Raw genomic sequence first — 19,517 nt, 5'->3', positions numbered from 1 at the left:
CAAAGTGGGTTTAAATACCTGTCGCTCACACAACCTGTTCCGCTGCTGCGTAAAACAATTTTTGCGAGGTCTGATGTCAAAAGAAGAAGCCATTGCGCAAAGCACACCCGTGCTTGATAGATATGCAAATATAATCCATAATCTAAAGTATGCTCTCATGTGATCTGGTGTCTCGTGGGTCTATGTGACATCGCCCCGCTGTAGTGAGACGTTTAAGGCACTTAAGGCCTCTTTATGACGTGACATATTGGAGGTTATGAGCTGTTTGACACGTTGAGTGTGTTATTACAGTGTGGGATATCTCAGATTAATCTGTATTCACTCACATGTGTTGGTTTTATTCATACAGTTGCATTAAAAAGTCAAAGATAATTTGGCTTGTCAGAGATACAAGATGGTAAAAAAAAAAAATGTTTTTTTTCTTCCAGTTGAAAGAAAAGGTGATAAGACAGCTGATAGTGACGTGTTTGAACCACCAGGGGGCGCAGCTGCTCCTCGGTGCTTCTGGGTAGTCAGTTCTCAGCTTGTTGAAGTCTTTACAGTAAATATGTGAAACGACAATTTACTGTAATAAACTCCACAAATGTACTCTATGCAATCTACGTCAAATCTACAGAGTGAACATTTTTACAAACTTAATAGCGGCTCGTGTGGATGTTTGGAAGTTATAGTGCCGTTAAACGTGTTCATGAGCTGTGTCACAATGATGATAATCAAACAAAAACAAGACAAACAAGCAGTAAAATGAACAATCTGCATTTGGCACCACAGATATCATCATGAATTATTTATTATATAGACATATTGCATAGTGTTCAACAATTAATTTGTGTACTTGTGTGTACAGTTATGTAGAAACGCATGTAAATCTCAAACATATATGCAGTTTTTAATTGAACACTAAAGGGAACCGGATGGAAAACAGATCATAAATCAATACAGTTCTGATTAATTACACAGAATATGATGAAATATTTACAATTTCTCCTCAAAGAGACGAGAGAGGACCTGTATAAATGTATAAATATGAAACAATTACAGTTTTACTCCAACAAATCAGCACAAACATGTATATTTATTACTGTAATATGATGTAATCAGTTCCATTCATCATGGTTCAGCTGCTGGAGTTTATTACTTTTATTGAATCAGGGAAGTTACATTAAGATCTAATTATTCAAGTTATAGGACCACCGTGCACGAATAAACATGACGAACAAATATGAAACACATTCATGAATAAATGATGAAGATAGAAGTGCAGCTTGTTGTGTTGTTTTAATGGAATAAAATGTTTAAATCAGCAGGAAAACGCTGATGCACAGTGAAGTCGCTCAGAGTGACTTCATGCTGAGGTTCAACCGTTAAGTCACGTTGAAAAAAACTAAAACACTTCCTGTAGAGAGAGAGAGAAAGAGAGAGAGAGAGAGAGAGAGAGAGAGAGAGAGAGAGAGAGAGAGAGAGAGAGAAAGAGAGAGAGAGAGAGATACATCAAGTCTTCTTCACATTAGTTTGTCTTATTAAACAGCTTCAAGTGCTTTTCTTTCCATTTTAACGAGGATACGATCACATTAATATCTGATCTTCGGCTCCAGGAGCAGAAACAGACACTGAGGTCGTCGTCTCCAGAAGATGAACAGCTCGGGCGTTGGTGCCGCGCTCGTCTTCCTCCTTTTGTTCATAGCCTCTGTCGAGGCTGCCGAAGGTGAATATCAGTCATTTGTTTTCATTGTACTTCATTTTACTTCATATTTTAAAGCCGTAACGTTTGAACTTCTTGGTCCTTTGACCTTTAAGAGCCTCACATCTCTTGTGTTTCCTTAACTGCTGGGACATGGCGCATGTTTCTGGTTCTTTCTGCCGTTTCGATGGACTATAATCTGTCTGACTACGTGGTCATTGTGATAACTAGCTGTATTTTTGTATTCATGACATGTCGGGCCTCGGCTCTCTGGTCATCCTCCTTTTGTTTTTATCGAGGAAGAGCGGTCGTGATGAAGATGACCAACTAAAGCAAGTACTCTGAATATCTGTGCATGTCTTTTCAGGAGGAGTAACGTTCTGGCGCAAAAACTTCAAAATGAACTGTCCTGAAGCTGGGAAGTGGTTTAAAAAAACGCAACTAGGAATTACTGTAAGCAAAACTCATGAAATCGAGTATAGCAGCAACACCAAAGGCCTTTACCACTGCCAATACACTGATGAAAAAAAAACATATTATTTCTACGTGAAAGGAAAGGGTGAGTAAAACATTCATTTTTCTTAAACATCCACGTTATTTCCCTCCTCGCTGAGCTTTCACTCGGTTCCCCTGCTGACCTTTGACCTCCAGTGTGCGAGGACTGCTATGAGCTGGACGCGGCGGCGGTCGGCTACGTCCTGGCGGTCGACGTGGTGGCGACGGCGTGCTTGATGGCGATCGTCTACCGGTGCACCAAGAAGAGACGCTCAGCCGGACTGACGCACGCCTCCAAAGGTACGACGGCACGCGAGCAGATCACAGAGAGCACGGCGTTGTGTACTGTGTGTGTACATGTGTACATATACATGTATGTGCGTATATGTGTCCTGTATTTCACTGACCCTCTGGGGTCTGAGGGACTACTTAAACACAGGGTTATATTTGTAACTAAGTACTTCCCCACCGTGGTATTACTACTTTTACTCAAGTAAAAGATCTGAATATTTAAAAACACATATTTTGAAGTAAGTTTTAAACGTTCTGGGTGTAAAGAAACACACACAAGCGACCGCTAAACATCCCTCTTTGAGGATAAACATCACACACGTTTCTGTCATTATCTTCCAGCTCCGGCTCGCCCAGCAGGCCGGCCTCCACCCGTCCAGGCTCCTGACTATGAAGTGAGTGCATGCGCTGCATTTGCAGACGCTTTGACCTTTGGCATCCAAAGAAGAGTTTGTCTTTTTCCCCCCCAAAAAATGAGCGTAGCAGTTTGATCGTCCAGCGTCAAAGTCCAGCGTCCCTGCAGATAAATCAGTCGATTCATTTAAAAAAACTTGAAGGAGAATAGTCAGACGAGAAGGTCGGTAGCCGAGCTAAGCTACGGATGGTTAGCGTAGCTTAGCGTGAAGAGTGAGGGCAGTAACGCTCACTCATAATCAAGTTGTGTATCATTGTTTATCCTGTACAAAGCCTGCAGTGTATACAGCTGACAACACGTTGTGCAGAGAAACGGTCCAAAATGAGAACATTTTACACTCAGGAGAACATTTTTCTGGGTTTTTAACAAAAGAATTGTCAAAAAAAAGAGACAAATATTGGTAAAAAGACTCACAAGAGAGTCCCACTGTGAATGCATGTATGAACATTTACAACATGCAGCACATTACAGCATCAACTCCAAACTGGAACAATTTTTGGCATATTGGGAAAAATGTGTTGCACACTTAACATCCCCATATACTTTAATTTATTCTCATAAATCAATGAGAATAGTTATTCATCGTTCTCTGTTTCATTCTGTTTTTCACTAAAAATCTGCACTTGGAACGTCATTTGTCTGAAAGATGATCTGTAAATGTCTAATTGATGCTTTCTACCACTAACTCAACTCAACCGCTCTGTTGCCGTGAAGGGAACGCCTTAACCGCGACGTCCACTTTTAAAACATCCATGTTAAAGTAGATTAAATGTGTTTTAACGCTGTTCCTGTTGTGTTTTGGCAGCAACTGAGTCCTCACACTCGCTCCCAGGACCCGTACTCTGCCGTGAGCAGGATGAGGTAGACACGACCAGACAAACACCAGCGTCATGCTCACGCTGGCTTCTTCTCTCCTGGATCGAAAAAAAATGGCGCACGGAAAAGTTACTTAAAAGTTGTCGTGGTACAACGGAGCGTTTAATTAGCATTTACTTTGTGGTGCTCGTCGTATTTAGAAAGTACTTTCTCCTGCAGAAGTTGTTAACCTGAGGATCTTTCTACCAGGTGATCCATGGAGAGACGGAGCTGAGCTTATGTGAAAAGAGAAAGCTGAAATAGTGATTTGACAATATATATAATATAATATATAAATAACATGTATCAACACATCTTTGTTCATGAGGAAGAATCGACTCACAAAGATTTACCAACATGTGTGAGATGTTTAATGTCATGTGCACATAAAACAGTTACTGCACGACGAGAAGCTTATTTTCTTGTGTCCGCCTACAAACCTATTGACAATAAAAGGTAAAACAAAAATTAAAAGAAGGCACAAAATATAGTAAAGCTATTGCACAACAATGTGTAAATGTATTTATGGTCACAATAATCTATCAACTCAACTTCAACGAGTCAGTTTTGAAGGTTTGGAAACTCCGGCTGTATAGAATATTTCAAATGTCATCTTTCAATATTGTGAGCGGCACAAACACATTTCATTGGTGTTGATGCAGAAATTAGAAAAATAAAACACAAATTATCCACGTAGCTAAACCCCAATAGAGGCAAGAGAGAAAATAAATACCATAAATACATGTATACTGTATGCATGTTGTATATAATGTTCTTTTTTGTTGGTGTCATAGTGGTGTTAATAAATCATGTGAATCAGCAGTGAGCTCACGTTTAGTGCTGGTGTTGTAACCTGTAAATATGACCTCAGGTAGAAATGTACAATTTAATCTGCACCTTTTCAACTTTAAAGTTAGAATCTAAGCGCAGGTGTTCCTAAGCGAGTGGCCATTAAATGTGTATATATGTTGTTTTTTTCTGGTGTACTGATCATTTAATATAAAACATTGTTAATTAGAGTCTAATTTACAATCGTGTCAAATAAAAACCAGAGTGTCATATCAAATAAAGACATATAGACCTGTGTCCTGGACATGCATACCATAATAAATTAATGTTTGCTTCTGTTAAATCGCTTCCTGATGTGTTTTATCTTTATTTTTCTCTTCTAATCTGCTGCATTAACTTACTTGAAGTTACTTTAATGGGACAAACGTGTCAGTAATAAATGAACCACAACCAGATCTGCTCTCACTGTGTCTCTCTGTGTGTGTATGTGTGTGTGTGTGTGTGCGTGTGTGTGTGTGTGTGTGTGTGTGTGTGTGTGCGTGTGTGTGTGTAATCCGCTACCGCAGTTCACATCCGGAGCTCGTGCTCCTCATCATCACGTCTTCATCTTGTCGCGCTGCATGGAAACAAACATCTGACATATAAATGAAATGGAAAACGTGTCATCATGTTTTGGGCCTTCTGGTTGCGTGTCTGTTTTGTGTTTGTTTGTTCCCAGAAGTGAGCGGGCGCAGCTGTACTGACGGACATGAATGTGTGGCAATATTTCTTCTTCTCTATGATGATTAATGCGTTTATTATTATGCACGCAGCTCGTTCAGTGGAAACACTCCCACACCGACTGCTCGGTTATCTTCACCCAACATCAGCTGTACGTTAGTGTGAGAGAGGTAGAGACAAAGACACACACACACACACACACACACACACCACACACACCACACATCTACATCTGCTCAACAAGTGCATGTGGTCGTGTGAGTCTGATGCATGAAAGTAGACATTTGTGTGTGTGCGTGTGAGTGCGTGTGAGTGTGTGAGTGTGTGTGTGTGTGTGTGTGTGTGTGTGTGTGTGTGTGTGTGCGTGCGTGCCAAGCAGTTGTTTGCTCTTTGTCACAGCAGCGTTACGAAGACAAAAGACTCCAAGTAGAGATCAAAGAATGTAAACTTTAAGATTATCTGACGTGTGTGTGTGTGTGTGTGTGTGTGTGTGTGTGTGTGTGTGTGTGTGTGTGTCCCAGCTCTGCTCTGATCTTTACCCTCATGCAATGCTTTCCATCTCTGCATGCGTCTGTACTTTAATACTTCAGCCGGTTCCTGAAACTCTCCCAGGAGGCCGTGCGGTGTCAGAGAGCGAGGGTGTGATGACACATTCAGTAAAAAAAAGCACAAATACAGCGGTGTACAAATACTTCATATGAGTAGGATCCACCGTGCCGCTGAGAGCTGCACATGTAGAAAAACACATGCAAAAAAACACAAGTTGACTTCTGTGCAGCGTTTAGAAGAAAAGCACCGTAGATACAAAAAGCAAAGTGCAGGAAACTCACAATACAACACAAAGTCATGCACACGGCTGGGACACGGCACGCTGCACATGCTGCGTTTAATGTCTCCTCAAACGGTTTGTGTGTTTGTGTGTTGTGGAGTTGGTGAAAGGTGTTTCTTGAACTCAGAGTAAATGTACTGTGTGATCATCAAAATGTACTGCGAGTTATACTCCTTTGTGTGTTTGTTTTTTTCTGCGGCTACTGATGAGAGGCTGATTGTCAAGCTCTGATATATGATGTGTGTGCGTGTGTGCGAACTGTAACACAAGATGACATCCATGCCATAAAAATTAAACAACCGTATAAAGAGGAAATAACTGTTTATGAACTACTTTGAATGGCTTTTGCTGAATAATTAGCAATCACTCACGGTGTCCCTCGACACTGGATTGTAACTTTAAAGTGCTCATTATGCAGAAATGACGATTAATTATTATGTATTACATGGTTTTAATAATACTAAGGCATCAATGCGTAAGTAAATATTAATATTAATCTGGAAAGTCACGAGTAATCATTGTTCATGTGGTATTAAAAAGCAGAATACTCAGCTCTAAATTCGAAGTAGCAAGTAGAAAAATCAGGACTTGAGTAAAAGTACACATTGTTACTTGTGCCAACGTGACAAAACAACACATCATTTGTTCCTTAATTATTTTATTTTTATTGTTGCATCATGATAATTTCAGTTTTGTTCAAATAAAAGCTTCATTTTAAAGTCATGACACTGTTAGCGGCTGTTAGCAGGGCAGGAGGAGAGAAACACAATGAATAGAAATACAACGTGGAGCAGTTAAAACGCCACTAAGATATGAACTGATGAACACTGAAGCACAAACAGAAGGTCAACTAGTCACTCACATCTCTCAGGCACAGAGGAAGCTAATGCTAACAGCTAAAGACATGATGAGCGTCACAGACAACAGACTTTTCCCTCCTGCAGATGTTTCAGCTGCAGGATGATGGAGAGGTGTTTATTTTTTCTATCTTCTGTTCAGCACATCGTACTCGTCTTTCTGACGAACGTTCAGAGGCTGCGTGAGGAGAGGTGGGGAGAAGTTAAATTCATATTTCATTCACGTGGTAAATATGTTAACGGCAGATTGAAAGTCCCGTTTCAGTTCACCTGGTAGTGATCGTTGGGCGCTCGGCTCATGTCGTTATGAACGAGAGGCTGTCTGTCAGATCCTGGGGAGAGAGGGAGATATTATAGATAAAAGTAGGGAGAGAGGGAGGGAAGAAGGGAAGGAGGGAGGGAAGGAAGGAGGGAGATAAGGAGGGAGGGAGAGAGGGAGTGAGGGAGGTAGGTAGGTAGAGAGGGATGGAGGGAGGGAGGAAGTTATGTAGGGAGGGAGGAATTGAGGGAGGTAGGAATGGAGGGAGGTAGGTAGATAGGTAAGTAGGAAGGTAGTGAGTTAGGTAGGTAGGTAGGTAGGTAGGTAAGGAGGGAGGGAGGGAGGGAGGGAAGGAGGAATTGAGGGAGGTAGGAATGGAGGGAGGTAGGGAGGTAGAGAGGGATGGAGGGAGGGAGGAAGTTATGTAGGGAGGGAGGAAGTTATATAGGGAGGGAGGAATTGAGGGAGGTAGGAATGGAGGGAGGTAGGTAGATAGGTAAGTAGGAAGGTAGTGAGTTAGGTAGGTAGGTAGGTAGGTAGGTAGGTAGGGAGGGAGGGAGGGAGGGAGAGAGGGAGGGAGAGAGGGAGGGAGAGAGGGAGGGAGGTAGCGAGTTATGAAAGTAGGTAGGTCGTGAGTTAGGTAGGTAGGTAAGTAGGTAAATAGGTGGATAGGTAGGGAGGGAAGGAAGGAGGTAGGTAGGTGGGAAAGGTGGGTAAGTAGAAAGGTAGGTAAGTAGGTGGGTAGGTAGGTAGGTAGGAAGGTAAGGAGGTAGGTAGGTAGGAAGGTAAGGAGGTAGGTAGGTAGGTAGGTAGGTGGGTAGGTAGGTAGGTAGGAAGGTAAGGAGGCATTACTTTTCTTGTGAGAGGTGACCGGAGCGATCCGAGTCTGAGACGCAACGACATAAACCGCCCATCCGATCCCAATCGTTGCCACAACGTTTCCTACAACTAATCCAGTGATGGACGCCGCGTTGAGCTCTACGCAGTTGTCGCAGGCTGGACAAGAAAAAAGAAAAGAAATGTAATGAAATGGACACAAACACAAAGTAAACAACAAACGATTACTATTAAAAACAAATGACTGTATAAACACGTCGTCTTGCTGGAGGACTTACTTCTGAACTTCACATAGATTTTTGAGCCGTTAGTCCCGCCAGTAGTTTGGATACACTCGTACTCCCCTGAGTTCTCATCTCTGTATTCCAGCGAATCAACATTTGAACCATTGCCTCTTCTGAGCTGATAATTGCCGCTACAGCTCAGCTTAATCTCGTCGTCAGCGGTATGAGTCACTTCAATCACGCTGCCTTCGGAAGAAAAAGACAGATTTGTACGTTTTTGAGATCAAAGCACCTGAATGTATCCGATAAAGCGTTCGTCTTACCGTCATTGCAACTGGCCGGCGCTGCGGGAGACATTTTGGAAGAAAAAACAAAACAAACATTAACTTTTGAACAGTTTGCGACGTGTTAAAATAACTGGAGGGTTCTTTAGTTTGTCCAAACCAAAGCGGTCCTGAAGGCCTACCTGTCAGCGTCCAGAGCAGCAGCCAGCAGGCCGGCACAACTGATCTCATTGTGTGTGTTCGCTCCTTGAGGTCTGCTGACAGAGAGAGACGCTTCAGTTGCTTGCAAGTAAACGGTGAAGCGCAGAGAACAGGAAGTGCACCATTTTCTGCTCCCGTGTCGACCATTTTATTCACCTTTTATATTTCATAGATCGCTGATGAGGAGAGGTGAAGTACAAGGCGCACGAAAATACACGAGGGGAAAGTATGAAACAAACTCTGACTTTCAGGACAGTTGATTTTACTTAAACCAGTCGCGTTGTTTCAACAACACAATGTTGTTGTGTTGTTTCAACAACACAATGGGAGCTGAAATGAAAATACAGCATATTTGAAATAAAAGTACTGACCTTAAAAATATAGAACCGCCGCGTCTCTGCTGCCAAAGCATCCAGTCTACGTCTGCTGAAATGTCAGCGTGTGTGTGTGTGTGTGTGTGTGTGTGTGTGTGTGTGTGTGTGAGGGAAGTGAGCGTGATTGGTTTATTTCTCGTCTTTGGCTTCGGTGACTTCTCCGTCTGGAGGGCTGTGTGTGTCTCTGTGACTCCCAACAAATGACATTAATGAGTCGCGCTCTTCTTCTTCTCTTGTGCTAAAATTTCAGAAGGAAATATTGAACTTTTCTGCCCCAAATCAAGATTTTACAAACAGAAATATGACGAGGTTTTAAAAAAAAAAACAACCACTAAACTCCTCAAACACTATGTGAGAAGATGATTTCAAATAACTTTAAAGCTTAAACATGAATGTATTAACATCAATAAAGTGGAGTATTTAACATGCTTTAACTCAACTAGTGCAGAACTTTTACTGTTAAAGTACTTTTAGAGCTCTTTTAGTCGAGTAAAGGATAAAGGATCGATAACATCAGGATGTAATATCAGTGTATTTAGTAAACCGGCTGAAGGAAAGCTGCAGATAATTGTTGTTTCCTTCTCTGTTCGATGTCTTCTCAGGACTTTATATTCAAATGTACTACAGATTTCATCCCGTATGATGATGCATTTGGTTGAAAGCTGCTCGCGTGCTTTCCAAGAGACGCAGCGCAGCAATCTGTGGAGGGAAATCTTCATATTGAGGTCGTAAATAAAGCCACACGGAGCCGGAACGACTGAACCGACTGAGCGACAACAAAAGATGTGAACACAGCCGCGTGTGTGTGTGTGTGTGTGTGTGTGTGTGTGTGTGTGTTCACATTAATATTTCAATTCCCCGCTTGTGAATATTTGTCCTGCCAGACGGCAGCAGAGAGAGAGAGAGATGCTCCCACAACACAACGCCACTTCCTGTGTGAAGATAGGCCACAAAACGCTGTGACCTAGAACAAACACCTGGCTCACACACAGTCTCACACACACACACACAGCTTTCCAGCTGATAAAGCACATTAGAGCGCCCCCTGGTGAGCGCCAATGAAACAACCACAGCAGGCCCGACGTTCAGCTCGTACAATTTCGATATCTTTATTTAGACGTCCTCTTTTTTACACATATACATATGCATAGAAATATACAGTACATGACTGGTCACGTGTCCATATGTGTATACGAGGACACGCTGCGTAAATATGCACCATCCTATTTGGATATTAACCCGTTGAAAACTGTGGAAGCAATGTTGGCTCCAGACCTCCTTTTCCCCTATGTTAGAGGTGTCGTAGGAACCCCAAATTAATGCCAATACTTGTGTTTATTGTATGTATTTGTTCAGCAAAGTCTTGAGAAAAAAATGTATATCTGCAAAAATAAATCCCTTTTAAAAGATATTTTGATCGTAACTATGAACATCCAGCATGATGTTAGCCAGATTCCCCCAAAATGCCTCCTGGAGCATCCATAAGACACCTTTTTGGAAAGATTAGGACCTAAAGAATCAGAATATGCAACAAAAATCACAATAAAACAAAGTCTTGCTCTTTTAGGAAGGAGTTTCAGTCAAAAAACTGTGTCGTTCAGTTCAAAAATGGAAAAATATTACGTATTTTATGCCAAAAGATTGTCTGAATGGGGCATGCTGGGACTTAAAATGGGCGCGGGAGGATTTTTTCACACGGTTTCCAAAAGGTTAATGACAAACCTCACGTATACAGACCATATTTATGTTGGACCATGAGGTTTTACAGGAGGAGCTCACGGCCGAACACACAGAACAAGAGCATAGTGATGGAGACTCCAAGAGAGACACAAAAACATCCACAGCTTCACTGTTTTCGTGAACAACAAATTCCAGCGAGTGGATGAAAGTGGGGATCACAGACGGAGGAAGATGTTTCCCGGTCTCCTCGTCATCCTTCTGAAAGGCGACCGGCCGGTGATTGGCTGAATCGGCCGACTGGCAGTTGTTCTTGGTTTTTCCTCTCGGTTGGAAGTAGTTTTGCATGCATGTACGTTGTGTGTGTGTGTGTGTGTGTTTGTGTGTGTGTGTATTGCAAGGCAGTCAGAGCCAGACCTCCTCGCTGCTTGTGCTGTTCACCTTGTAGATGTAGCCCACCATCGGATATCTGGCGAAACCTGAGGAGGACACAAAGAGAGAAACTCTCTCACTGCGTGTTCCCACACCCGATGTAAAGTTTAAAATCTCTGCTGACCTCTGGCGGCGTAGGCTAACGACAGATCTTCCTCCTCCTCCTCCTTCTTCCCGCCCACGCTGTTCTGCTGGGCGGCCTCTCGGGCTACGATGCAAGAGGGATGGAGGACACGACGGCGTGAAAAAAAGATGTTTGGATGAGTTTGAAGCGAGAAAATACACTTAATTCTTCCCTCGCGGCGAGATAAAGCAGATTGACACCAATCTAATGTGAGAGGGTGTCGTGATCTTCTCATCTAAGTGTTGGCGAGAAAGCAAAAAAGTGTTTTTTTCCCTGAAAGCAGTCAGTACAGCTGCATCCCTCCCATCCAGGTACTCAATACATTAACATATTTAGATGTATTCATATTTAAAAGTGCAGAATGAACGGTCCAAATGCACAAAGCGGGCACATCAAATAATAAACGTTAAAAAGTAAAAAACATGCAGGCATTAGTATTAAAAGAGATGATTCCAATACTTGTGTTTATTGTATGTTTGCTCAGCAAAGTCTTGGGAAAAAAATGTATATCTGCAGAAAAAAAAACACTTTTAAAAGATATTTTGATCGTAACTATAAACATCCAGCATGATATGAGCCAGATTTCCCAACAATGCCTCCTGGAGCGGTCAATAAGACACCTTTTAGGAAAGATTAGGACCTAAAGAATCAGAATCTGCAACAAAAATCACAATAAAACAAAGTCTTGCCCTGTTAGGAAGAAGTTTCAGTCAAAAAACTGTGTCAATCGGTTCAAAAATGGAAAAATATGACGTATTTTATGCCAAAATATTGTCTGAATGGGGCATGCTGAGACTTAAAATGGGCGCGGGAGGATTTTCAGGCACGGTTTTCAAACGGAAACCAGCTGTTGTACTGGTGATTATGGGACCCAGCTGGATTAAACCACTAGGGGGCAATAACGTCACTGCAAACGACTGAGACAATGAAACCCTGAGAGTGATCCATGTGTATTTCATGCTGCATTCAAGTCCTGCAGGACATGCATGTGTGTGTGTGAGGCGCCGGTGTTTCCTCGTACCTTTTCTCAGAGTGTTGAGGTCGTTGAGCTGCAGGTTGGAAGGCAGAGACATGTTCTCTCTCGGGAGGTAGGCCTTGACCGCTTTGTCCGGCTTCAGATTGGCAGAGTCGCTGTTCGGGAGGAGAGAGACGATCCAACCGTGATGAGGGACTGTGATTGGTCCGCAAGCATGGACATCAAGTATTCACCAGAAACGCTTCCATCAGTGTTTTCCCTCCAAATCCACTGATGGATATCCGAGATGGAAACGATGAGATGAGATGCGGCGTCAGCGGAAGCTGAGCGGTGATGGAGATTATAAAAGGAGTTTGGGGGACGAGCCAAAAACCCTTAATTGACTATTTATCGACATCAAATGAGTTTGACTGCTTTAGATGAGACAAATGGTTGCATTACGTGTCATGCTAAGTACTTGTTAGCGCATTAGCATCGATGTTAAAGTCAGCAGAACGCCGTCTGCGTGTCGAATGTGTTTGAGAGACGCTGATTCGCATGTTCAACATGTTGGGAAGCAAAAGCTTCCTCGCTAAATGCTAACGTGAAGTTAAGCAGCTTGTTAGCTTAACGTAGCACTGAGACTGGAAACGGGCTAGCCGGGCTCTGTTTGTACATGGACAAAATCCAGCGGTTTCCAGTGTTTATGCTAAGCTAAGCTAACCGGCCGCTGGCTTTAGCTTCATGTTTGATTGACAGGGCAAGGAGTCGATCTTCGCGTCTAAACATGCAGCAAGAAAGCTAATAAATCAATTTACTAAAATGTCAATTAATTTATTTAAATGAGCCTCCGAGAACAGTTAATATAAATTAGCATATTTTCATATTTCATGAATCTTTGACTTCACTTGCAGAGAGTGAGAAAGAAAAAAAAGTGAAATGTTCTGAACCAAATCAATGCATTTCCTGCATTAATTAATGCTAAAACTTAAAGAGGTTCTGACCTTTTCCTTCATGGAAAAAAAGTCAGAACATGGCCGACCACATAACTTGTAACAAGACAATTACAGTTGACCTAAAAATGGAAACTTTACCCCAAATGTCACCACTTAGTGGTCATAAAGAGACAATGTCTTGCGTCAATTCCCAACCGGCCTGGTGGCTCTACGTCAGTCAATTAAAGTGATCGACACAAATATCCACTGACAGAAATATGATTAATATCCATTTACCTTTTCTTGGTCATGAGAATCTCCACTGGCTCATCTGCAACGTAATACAAGGAGATGCTGAATCAGTATCACACACACACACACACACACACACACACACACACACACACACAGTCCAGTCTCACCAAAGGACTTGCTCTTGTTTTTTTGCATGAGGCAGAGAACGATCAGACTGAGGATGAGGAGCGCCATGAAGGCCATGGCTCCCCCGGTCACTATCCCCAGCATGGGCACCTCCACGCGGGATTGCAGGAACTCTGGGAGAGCGAGGAGAGAGAAAGACAGAGTTAACCTTTTGGAAACTGTGTGTAAAAATCCTCCCGCGCCCATTTTAAGTCCCAGCATGCCCCATTCAGACAATCTTTTGGCATAAAATACGTAATGTTTTCCATTTTTGAACCAAACGACACAGTTTTTTGACTGAAACTTCTTCCTAACAGGCCAAGACTTTGTTTTCTTGTGATTTTTGTTGCAGATTCTGATTCTTTAGGTCCTAATCTTTCCAAAAAGGTGTCTTATTGACCGCTCCAGGAGGCATTTTTGGAGAATCTGGCTCATATCATGCTGGATGTTCATAGTTAAGATCAAAATATCTTTTAAAAGTGATTTATTTGCAGATAAACATTTTTTTCCCAAGACTTTGCTGAACAAATACATACAATAAACACAAGTATAAGAATTAATTTGGGCTTCCTACAACGCCTCAAACACATGGAAGAGGAGGTCTGGAGCCAACATTGCTTCCACAGTTTCAGAGCGATGGTTTGACAACTGGTCAGTCCTCACATCCCGTTGCCTTCCCCCCGTCACTCGCCTGCCAGCGTGAGGTTGCTCTGCGCCGTCCCCACGCTGTTGCTGACGTTCAGCGAGACGTTGCCCGATTGGCTGCCCAGCGTGACCTTCAGCGTGTGGTTGCTCAACCAGGGGAAGCGCCGCGAGTCCAGCACGAGGAAGTCGGAGGTGTTGGCCACCAGCTGGCCGTGCTGGTCCACGAAGGTGATGGTGGCGGGCGGGTTGGAGCGCACCAGGGCGAAGAGCACCAAGGAGAGGCCGGGGTCCGAGGTTTCGCTGTAGTGGCCGTTCAGCCGGAGGATCTCTGGCTGGACTGGGAGGCGGAGGAGAGCGGCAACTTTATCCACTGCATCAACACAAAACACATCTCAACACACACTCGCACTCACACACACTCACACTGGACATTGAGCGTGACCGTGGCGTTGCGGCTCTCCCCTGTCCCGGGGTTCGATGCCACGCACACCAGCTCCCGGTCCCACTTCCTGGCCCGCAGGGAGAAGGTGCTGTTGGTCCGCGGCCTCCCGGCCTCGAAGGCGTCCTCCTCCTGCGGCGACATCGTCGTCCTCGCCGGCGCTGGCGGTCCCCTCTGCTGCTGCTTGCCGTTCAGGTACCACGTTAGCAAGGGAGGGGCGCGGGGGTCCCAGCCGTCCGACTGGCAGTTGAACCAGTGCGTCATGTTCTCCTGCAGGGTCACGGCGGCGCGGCGCCGGCCGTCGATTTTGGCGGCGGGCTCAAGAGCGCCTGCGAGGACGAGATCGGCGTCGGTGAGGATGGAAAGAGGAGCGTGAGGGGCAAACACAACCAAATTAAAAAAGCTAGAATGAGTGAAATTGGATCCCTGTGTACTGTGTACCTTACCTTTATACGTGAGTAAGTAAGTAAAGTGTATTTATGTTGCACTTATCACAGACAAAAGGTCACAAAGTGCTGCACAGGAGTCAGGAAACAGTTAAGAGAGAATAGTAAAATACACATTCAAAGATGGAGCAGTAAAAAACACAAATAAATAAATACAAAACAGGTTATAGAGCATGTATTCAACCAAAGTAAACAAGTATGTTTTCTAAAGGATAATACTGAATCCGTAACATACATTACAACTTTGTGTGAATATTGCATAATCTTTTTGTAACAGATAACTCGACCGGTCTGAGAGTAGCAGCTGCCATGAAATGAACTAAATCCTCATGCCGGCATCTCTAAAGCTCATGAATTTACATCTTTAATCTCATTTGTTTCAAGATAAACGTGGTAAAAACACGCTAGGCTATTCAACCGTTCGCTGTTAGCTCCGTTCTCACAAACGGCGAGGTCATTTTTTTTTTGCTGGCGTCCCCAATGGATGCCAAAAGGTCAAAGGGGTCATGTACGGCGTCCACGTCGCCGCAGAGGGCCTCACCTGTCCAGGACAAGGCCAGCGTGTGGAGGAACACGACCGCGGAGCTCGATGCCCACCTGCTCAGGCGCGAGCGCTGCATGCTGGCCCGACTGAGCACCGCGCGCAGACACACACATCTACCTGCTCGGAGGGAGGGAGGGAGGAAAATACACAATTAGTATAGAATAAGTGTAAAAAAGCAAAACTATACGCGTGGTCAGCTCCACAGGGCGGGTTCACACGAGGACAAGAAGGTCGTTGGGATTGAGATGCAGGGAACACACACACAGCATGCCTCTCACTTTGCAATCATTCCAACAAAAAAAACACCACGAAACAAAAACACACACAGGCCCGCGCGGCTCGACGGCAATTGTGCGCATGCACGTAGAGAGAGTACAGTGTGTGGGGGAGGAAGGGGGAGGGTGGGAGTGATGCCTGCTTGCTGGCAATTTGGGTCATGTGATATGTGATATGTGCAATGTATGCGGATGGGGAAAACACAAGTGCACAATTGCACACGCACACATCGAGGAGACATCCTGACGCACACGTCAGAGGAGGATGCTCAGCTCCACAATCACAACAACGCACCAGGCTGCACGCAGGCTTTTACAGCGCCGATGTGAATACCACAACGAAAAGCCCTCTTCAATATGCACACACACACACAGACACACACACAGACACACACACACACGGTCACAGTATATTACCTCAGCCCGTTCTGCAGATGCTGCGGTGATTCAGCCTGCTGGAGCTCCATCATGGCAGCGGAGGTGGAGGAAGTGAAGGACAGCAGCAGCAGCGGAGAGATGAGAGGCAGCCCTCGCCGACTCAGTTGCTTTCCCATCTGCGTACGCTCACACACACTTACACACTAACACACACACACACACACACGTATACACACACACAGCTCTTTGCAGGGAACAGCAGCTCCAGCAGCAGCGTTTACTAGCTGGCTGACGCAGGCAGTTAGGAGGAGGAGAGAGGAAAGGGAGGGGAGGGGGGATGAGAGAGAGAGTAAGAGGAGGAGGCAGCGGAGGAGATGGAGAGGCAGAGAGGAAAGGTGAAGAAAGAGAGAGAGAAGGGAGGAGAGTGGGCACAGAGTCGTGAGAGAGAGAAAAAGGCTCTGTGCAAAACATTGTTCACAGTCTACGAGGAGGAATTGAGTCGTGTGGATGGAGGAGAGGAAACGTCTCTCTTCTTCCCGTCATCCCTCCTTCCTGCCCGGCACCATGAAGGAGGCTCATGATGGAGGCTCATGGTGGAGGCTCATGACAGAGGTTCATGATGGAGGCTCACGATGGAGGCTCATGGTGGAGGCTCATGACAAAGGTTCATGATGGAGGCTCATGATGGAGGCTCGTGGTGGAGGCTCATGATAGAGGTTCATGATGGAGGCTCATAATGGAGCCTCATGATGGAAGCTCATGATGGAGGCTCATGATGGAGACTCGTGATGGAGGCTCATGATAGAGTTTCATGCTAGAGCCTGATGGAGGCTCATGATAGAGGTTCATGCTAGAGCCTGATGGAGGCTCATGATGGAGACTCATGATGGAGGCTCATGATGGAGGCTCATGATGGAGACTCATGATGGAGGCTCATGATAGAGGTTCATGATGGAGACTCATGATGGAGGCTCATGATGGAGACTCATGATGGAGGCTCATGATGGAGACTCGTGATGGAGGCTCATGATGGAGACTCATGATGGAGGCTCATGATGGAGGTTCATGGTGGAGGCTCATGATGGAGGTTCATGATGGAGGTTCATGATGGAGACTCATGATGGAGGCTCATGATGGAGGCTCATGATGGAGGCTCATGATGGAGGTTCATGATGGAGGTTCATGATGGAGACTCATGATGGAGGCTCATGATGGAGGCTCATGATGGGGCCTGATGGAGGCTCACTGGGACTCCATGACCTCAGACTGGGAGCTGCAGTGCAGACGAGCGTTACGTTTGAAACGACTCTTCTTGTTTTATCCTCTTCAACGGAGGATTAAGATTAATGACGAGCTAAATATGTCAAACATGTTTTAAACCCAGCATTACGTCACTGAGTGTAAACATCGCTCCTGTCAGCAGAATGTTAACTATTTATAAAAGTAACTAGTTTCAAAGTAACTATGTACAAAGTAACTAATTACAAAAGTAACTATTTACTGAAGTAACTATTTACAAAAGTAACTAATTACAAAAGTAACTATTTACAAAGTAACTTTGAAAAAGTTACTATTTACAAAGTAACTAGTTACAAAGTAACTAATTACCAAAGTAACTAGTTTCAAAGTAACTATTTACAAAAGTAACTAGTTACTAAAGTAACTACTAAAAAAGTAACTATTCACAAAAGTAACTATTTACCAAAGTAACTAATGACATAAGTAACTATTTACAAAAATAACTAGTTTCAAAGTAACTAATTACAAAAGTATACATATATACACATTTATATATACATACTTATATATTGTTTTTAATAGCTGTGAAATTAGACAATATGTAAGTCTTGATGTTAAAGTGATGAAAATAAAACCCTTTATAATTCTAGCACTAGTTACTAGTAAATGTAACTAGTTACTTTATAAACGGCATCAGCTCACACATCTCACGCCCCGACACAAAGACACAAGTCATGACCTTTTTAAATTAGTTCTTTATTTATATATATTTATTTATTCATCTCAGTTTGGTTGATATTCTTTTTTTTCCTTTTCTTTTTTTTTTTAATCATTGTTGTTGCACTTTAGTATTTTTGTACTCAACAGAAATGAACATAAACAAAAAAAACAACAACGAAAATGACAACAAAAAAAACAAATGAACCAATAGAAAAAAAAAAAAACGAACCTAAGAAACAAGAAGTAGAGCCGAGCTGAGCGGGGAGGCTGGGATGGAGAGGAAGGACTGAAGGGGAGGGACGTTAAAAGAAGTGTGTGTGTGTGTGTGTGTGTGTCAGTGTGATCGGGCAGAAGGTGTGTGTGGAGCGTTCCCTCTCAATCACCTGCAGATCTTTCCCTTCACACGAGCCGGCCTCTTCCTGAGCGCCGCCGCTCTCTCCCTCCTGGACACAATGTCCGACAAGCCGGAGCCTCTCCGGCCTTTAAAGTTCAGAGTTTCTCTCCCGCGGCGCTGAAGGCCGGAGACACGCGGTGTCTTCCACTTCAGCCGCTTCCTCTCCAGTACTTTCCACACACACACACACACTAAAGAAAAAAAAGCCCTCCATTGTTTCTCTCTTTCAGATCTCCCCTTTCTGGCTTTCTGGTGTAAACAACGAGAGGAATGAAGGAGGAGAGCCTGGAGGCTCCTCCTTCTTCTTCTGCTGCTGCTGCTGCTCAGAGAGACGCCCACTTAGTTTTTGGGGAAAAGAAAACAAGAGAATGCAAAAAACAACATTTTTTTTAAATCTCAAGAATCCGTCCTGCTTTCGGTGTCGACGCTCTCGGTCTGGAGATCGGGATTCACCGCCAAAAAAGCCCTCTAAGTTGCTCTGAAGGGGACGACTGGCCACGGTGGGAACGGAGACGCCATCGACGGCCCTTAGGATGTATATATATATATATATATTTATTTATATATCTATATAGCGTATGAAGAGTCAGCCGCTGCAGCCAGGTCGTGTGAAATCTGGCCGATATGAACAAACACAAGTGGAGCTTTATTCTTTGCACCACAGTCTCCTGCTGGAGCGGTTGTATATGGATAAATAGAAGGTCCAACAAGTCCAAACTCAAATTTAAAAAGGGCGGTTCAATCTGCTGCTGTGGTCCATCATGTGCTGGAGCCTCCGTCTCG

At 43.9% G+C, this 19,517-nt stretch overlaps 3 protein-coding genes across 3 annotated transcripts; 1 reads left to right on the top strand and 2 right to left on the bottom strand.

The window, feature by feature from the left end:
• The first annotated feature begins 1,632 nt into the window (after positions 1 to 1,632).
• LOC137790668 (T-cell surface glycoprotein CD3 epsilon chain-like) lies at positions 1,633 to 4,940 on the top strand. Its single transcript, XM_068585107.1, has 5 exons — positions 1,633 to 1,705; positions 2,049 to 2,240; positions 2,333 to 2,476; positions 2,810 to 2,862; positions 3,688 to 4,940. Exons 1-5 carry the CDS (start codon positions 1,633 to 1,635, stop codon positions 3,745 to 3,747), a joined length of 522 nt encoding a protein of 173 aa, XP_068441208.1. The 3' UTR covers positions 3,748 to 4,940.
• A 1,791-nt stretch (positions 4,941 to 6,731) lies between these two features.
• LOC137790878 (T-cell surface glycoprotein CD3 gamma chain-like) lies at positions 6,732 to 9,187 on the bottom strand. Its single transcript, XM_068585452.1, has 7 exons — positions 9,109 to 9,187; positions 8,719 to 8,790; positions 8,576 to 8,596; positions 8,307 to 8,498; positions 8,044 to 8,187; positions 7,203 to 7,264; positions 6,732 to 7,110 (listed from the first exon to the last, which is right to left on the bottom strand). Exons 2-7 carry the CDS (start codon positions 8,765 to 8,767, stop codon positions 7,060 to 7,062), a joined length of 519 nt encoding a protein of 172 aa, XP_068441553.1. The 5' UTR covers positions 8,768 to 8,790; positions 9,109 to 9,187; the 3' UTR covers positions 6,732 to 7,059.
• Positions 9,188 to 10,195: 1,008 nt separating this feature from the next.
• On the bottom strand, positions 10,196 to 16,691 carry LOC137790159 (transmembrane protein 25). The gene is made up of 9 exons (XM_068584141.1): positions 16,421 to 16,691; positions 15,726 to 15,845; positions 14,723 to 15,067; positions 14,346 to 14,636; positions 13,657 to 13,788; positions 13,532 to 13,565; positions 12,366 to 12,475; positions 11,345 to 11,428; positions 10,196 to 11,267 (listed from the first exon to the last, which is right to left on the bottom strand). The coding sequence occupies exons 2-9, from the start codon at positions 15,802 to 15,804 to the stop codon at positions 11,194 to 11,196; spliced, it is 1,149 nt and encodes a 382-aa protein (XP_068440242.1). The 5' UTR covers positions 15,805 to 15,845; positions 16,421 to 16,691; the 3' UTR covers positions 10,196 to 11,193.
• Positions 16,692 to 19,517: the final 2,826 nt, after the last annotated feature.

The sequence above is a fragment of the Clinocottus analis genome, unplaced genomic scaffold, assembly GCF_023055335.1.
Source record: "Clinocottus analis isolate CAN_PGR_092001 unplaced genomic scaffold, fCliAna1.0.p SCAF_2, whole genome shotgun sequence".
Lineage (NCBI taxonomy): Eukaryota > Metazoa > Chordata > Actinopteri > Perciformes > Cottidae > Clinocottus > Clinocottus analis.
This window is presented reverse-complemented; position numbering and strand designations above follow the sequence as displayed.

Coding starts and splice junctions, on each gene's coding strand:
- LOC137790159 (XM_068584141.1), bottom strand. CDS start 15,804: ATGCAGCGCTCGCGCCTGAGCAGGTGGGCATCGAGCTCCGCGGTCGTG. Junction 14,637..14,722: donor GGTCACGCTCAATGTCCAGT/GTGAGTGTGTGT, acceptor TCCGCCTCCCAG/TCCAGCCAGAGATCCTCCGG. Junction 11,268..11,344: donor GTTAGCCTACGCCGCCAGAG/GTCAGCAGAGAT, acceptor TGTCCTCCTCAG/GTTTCGCCAGATATCCGATG.
- LOC137790668 (XM_068585107.1), top strand. CDS start 1,633: ATGAACAGCTCGGGCGTTGGTGCCGCGCTCGTCTTCCTCCTTTTGTTC. Junction 1,706..2,048: donor CTCTGTCGAGGCTGCCGAAG/GTGAATATCAGT, acceptor ATGTCTTTTCAG/GAGGAGTAACGTTCTGGCGC. Junction 2,241..2,332: donor TTTCTACGTGAAAGGAAAGG/GTGAGTAAAACA, acceptor TTTGACCTCCAG/TGTGCGAGGACTGCTATGAG.
- LOC137790878 (XM_068585452.1), bottom strand. CDS start 8,767: ATGAGATCAGTTGTGCCGGCCTGCTGGCTGCTGCTCTGGACGCTGACA. Junction 8,499..8,575: donor GCCGGCCAGTTGCAATGACG/GTAAGACGAACG, acceptor TTTCTTCCGAAG/GCAGCGTGATTGAAGTGACT. Junction 8,188..8,306: donor AATCTATGTGAAGTTCAGAA/GTAAGTCCTCCA, acceptor TTTCTTGTCCAG/CCTGCGACAACTGCGTAGAG.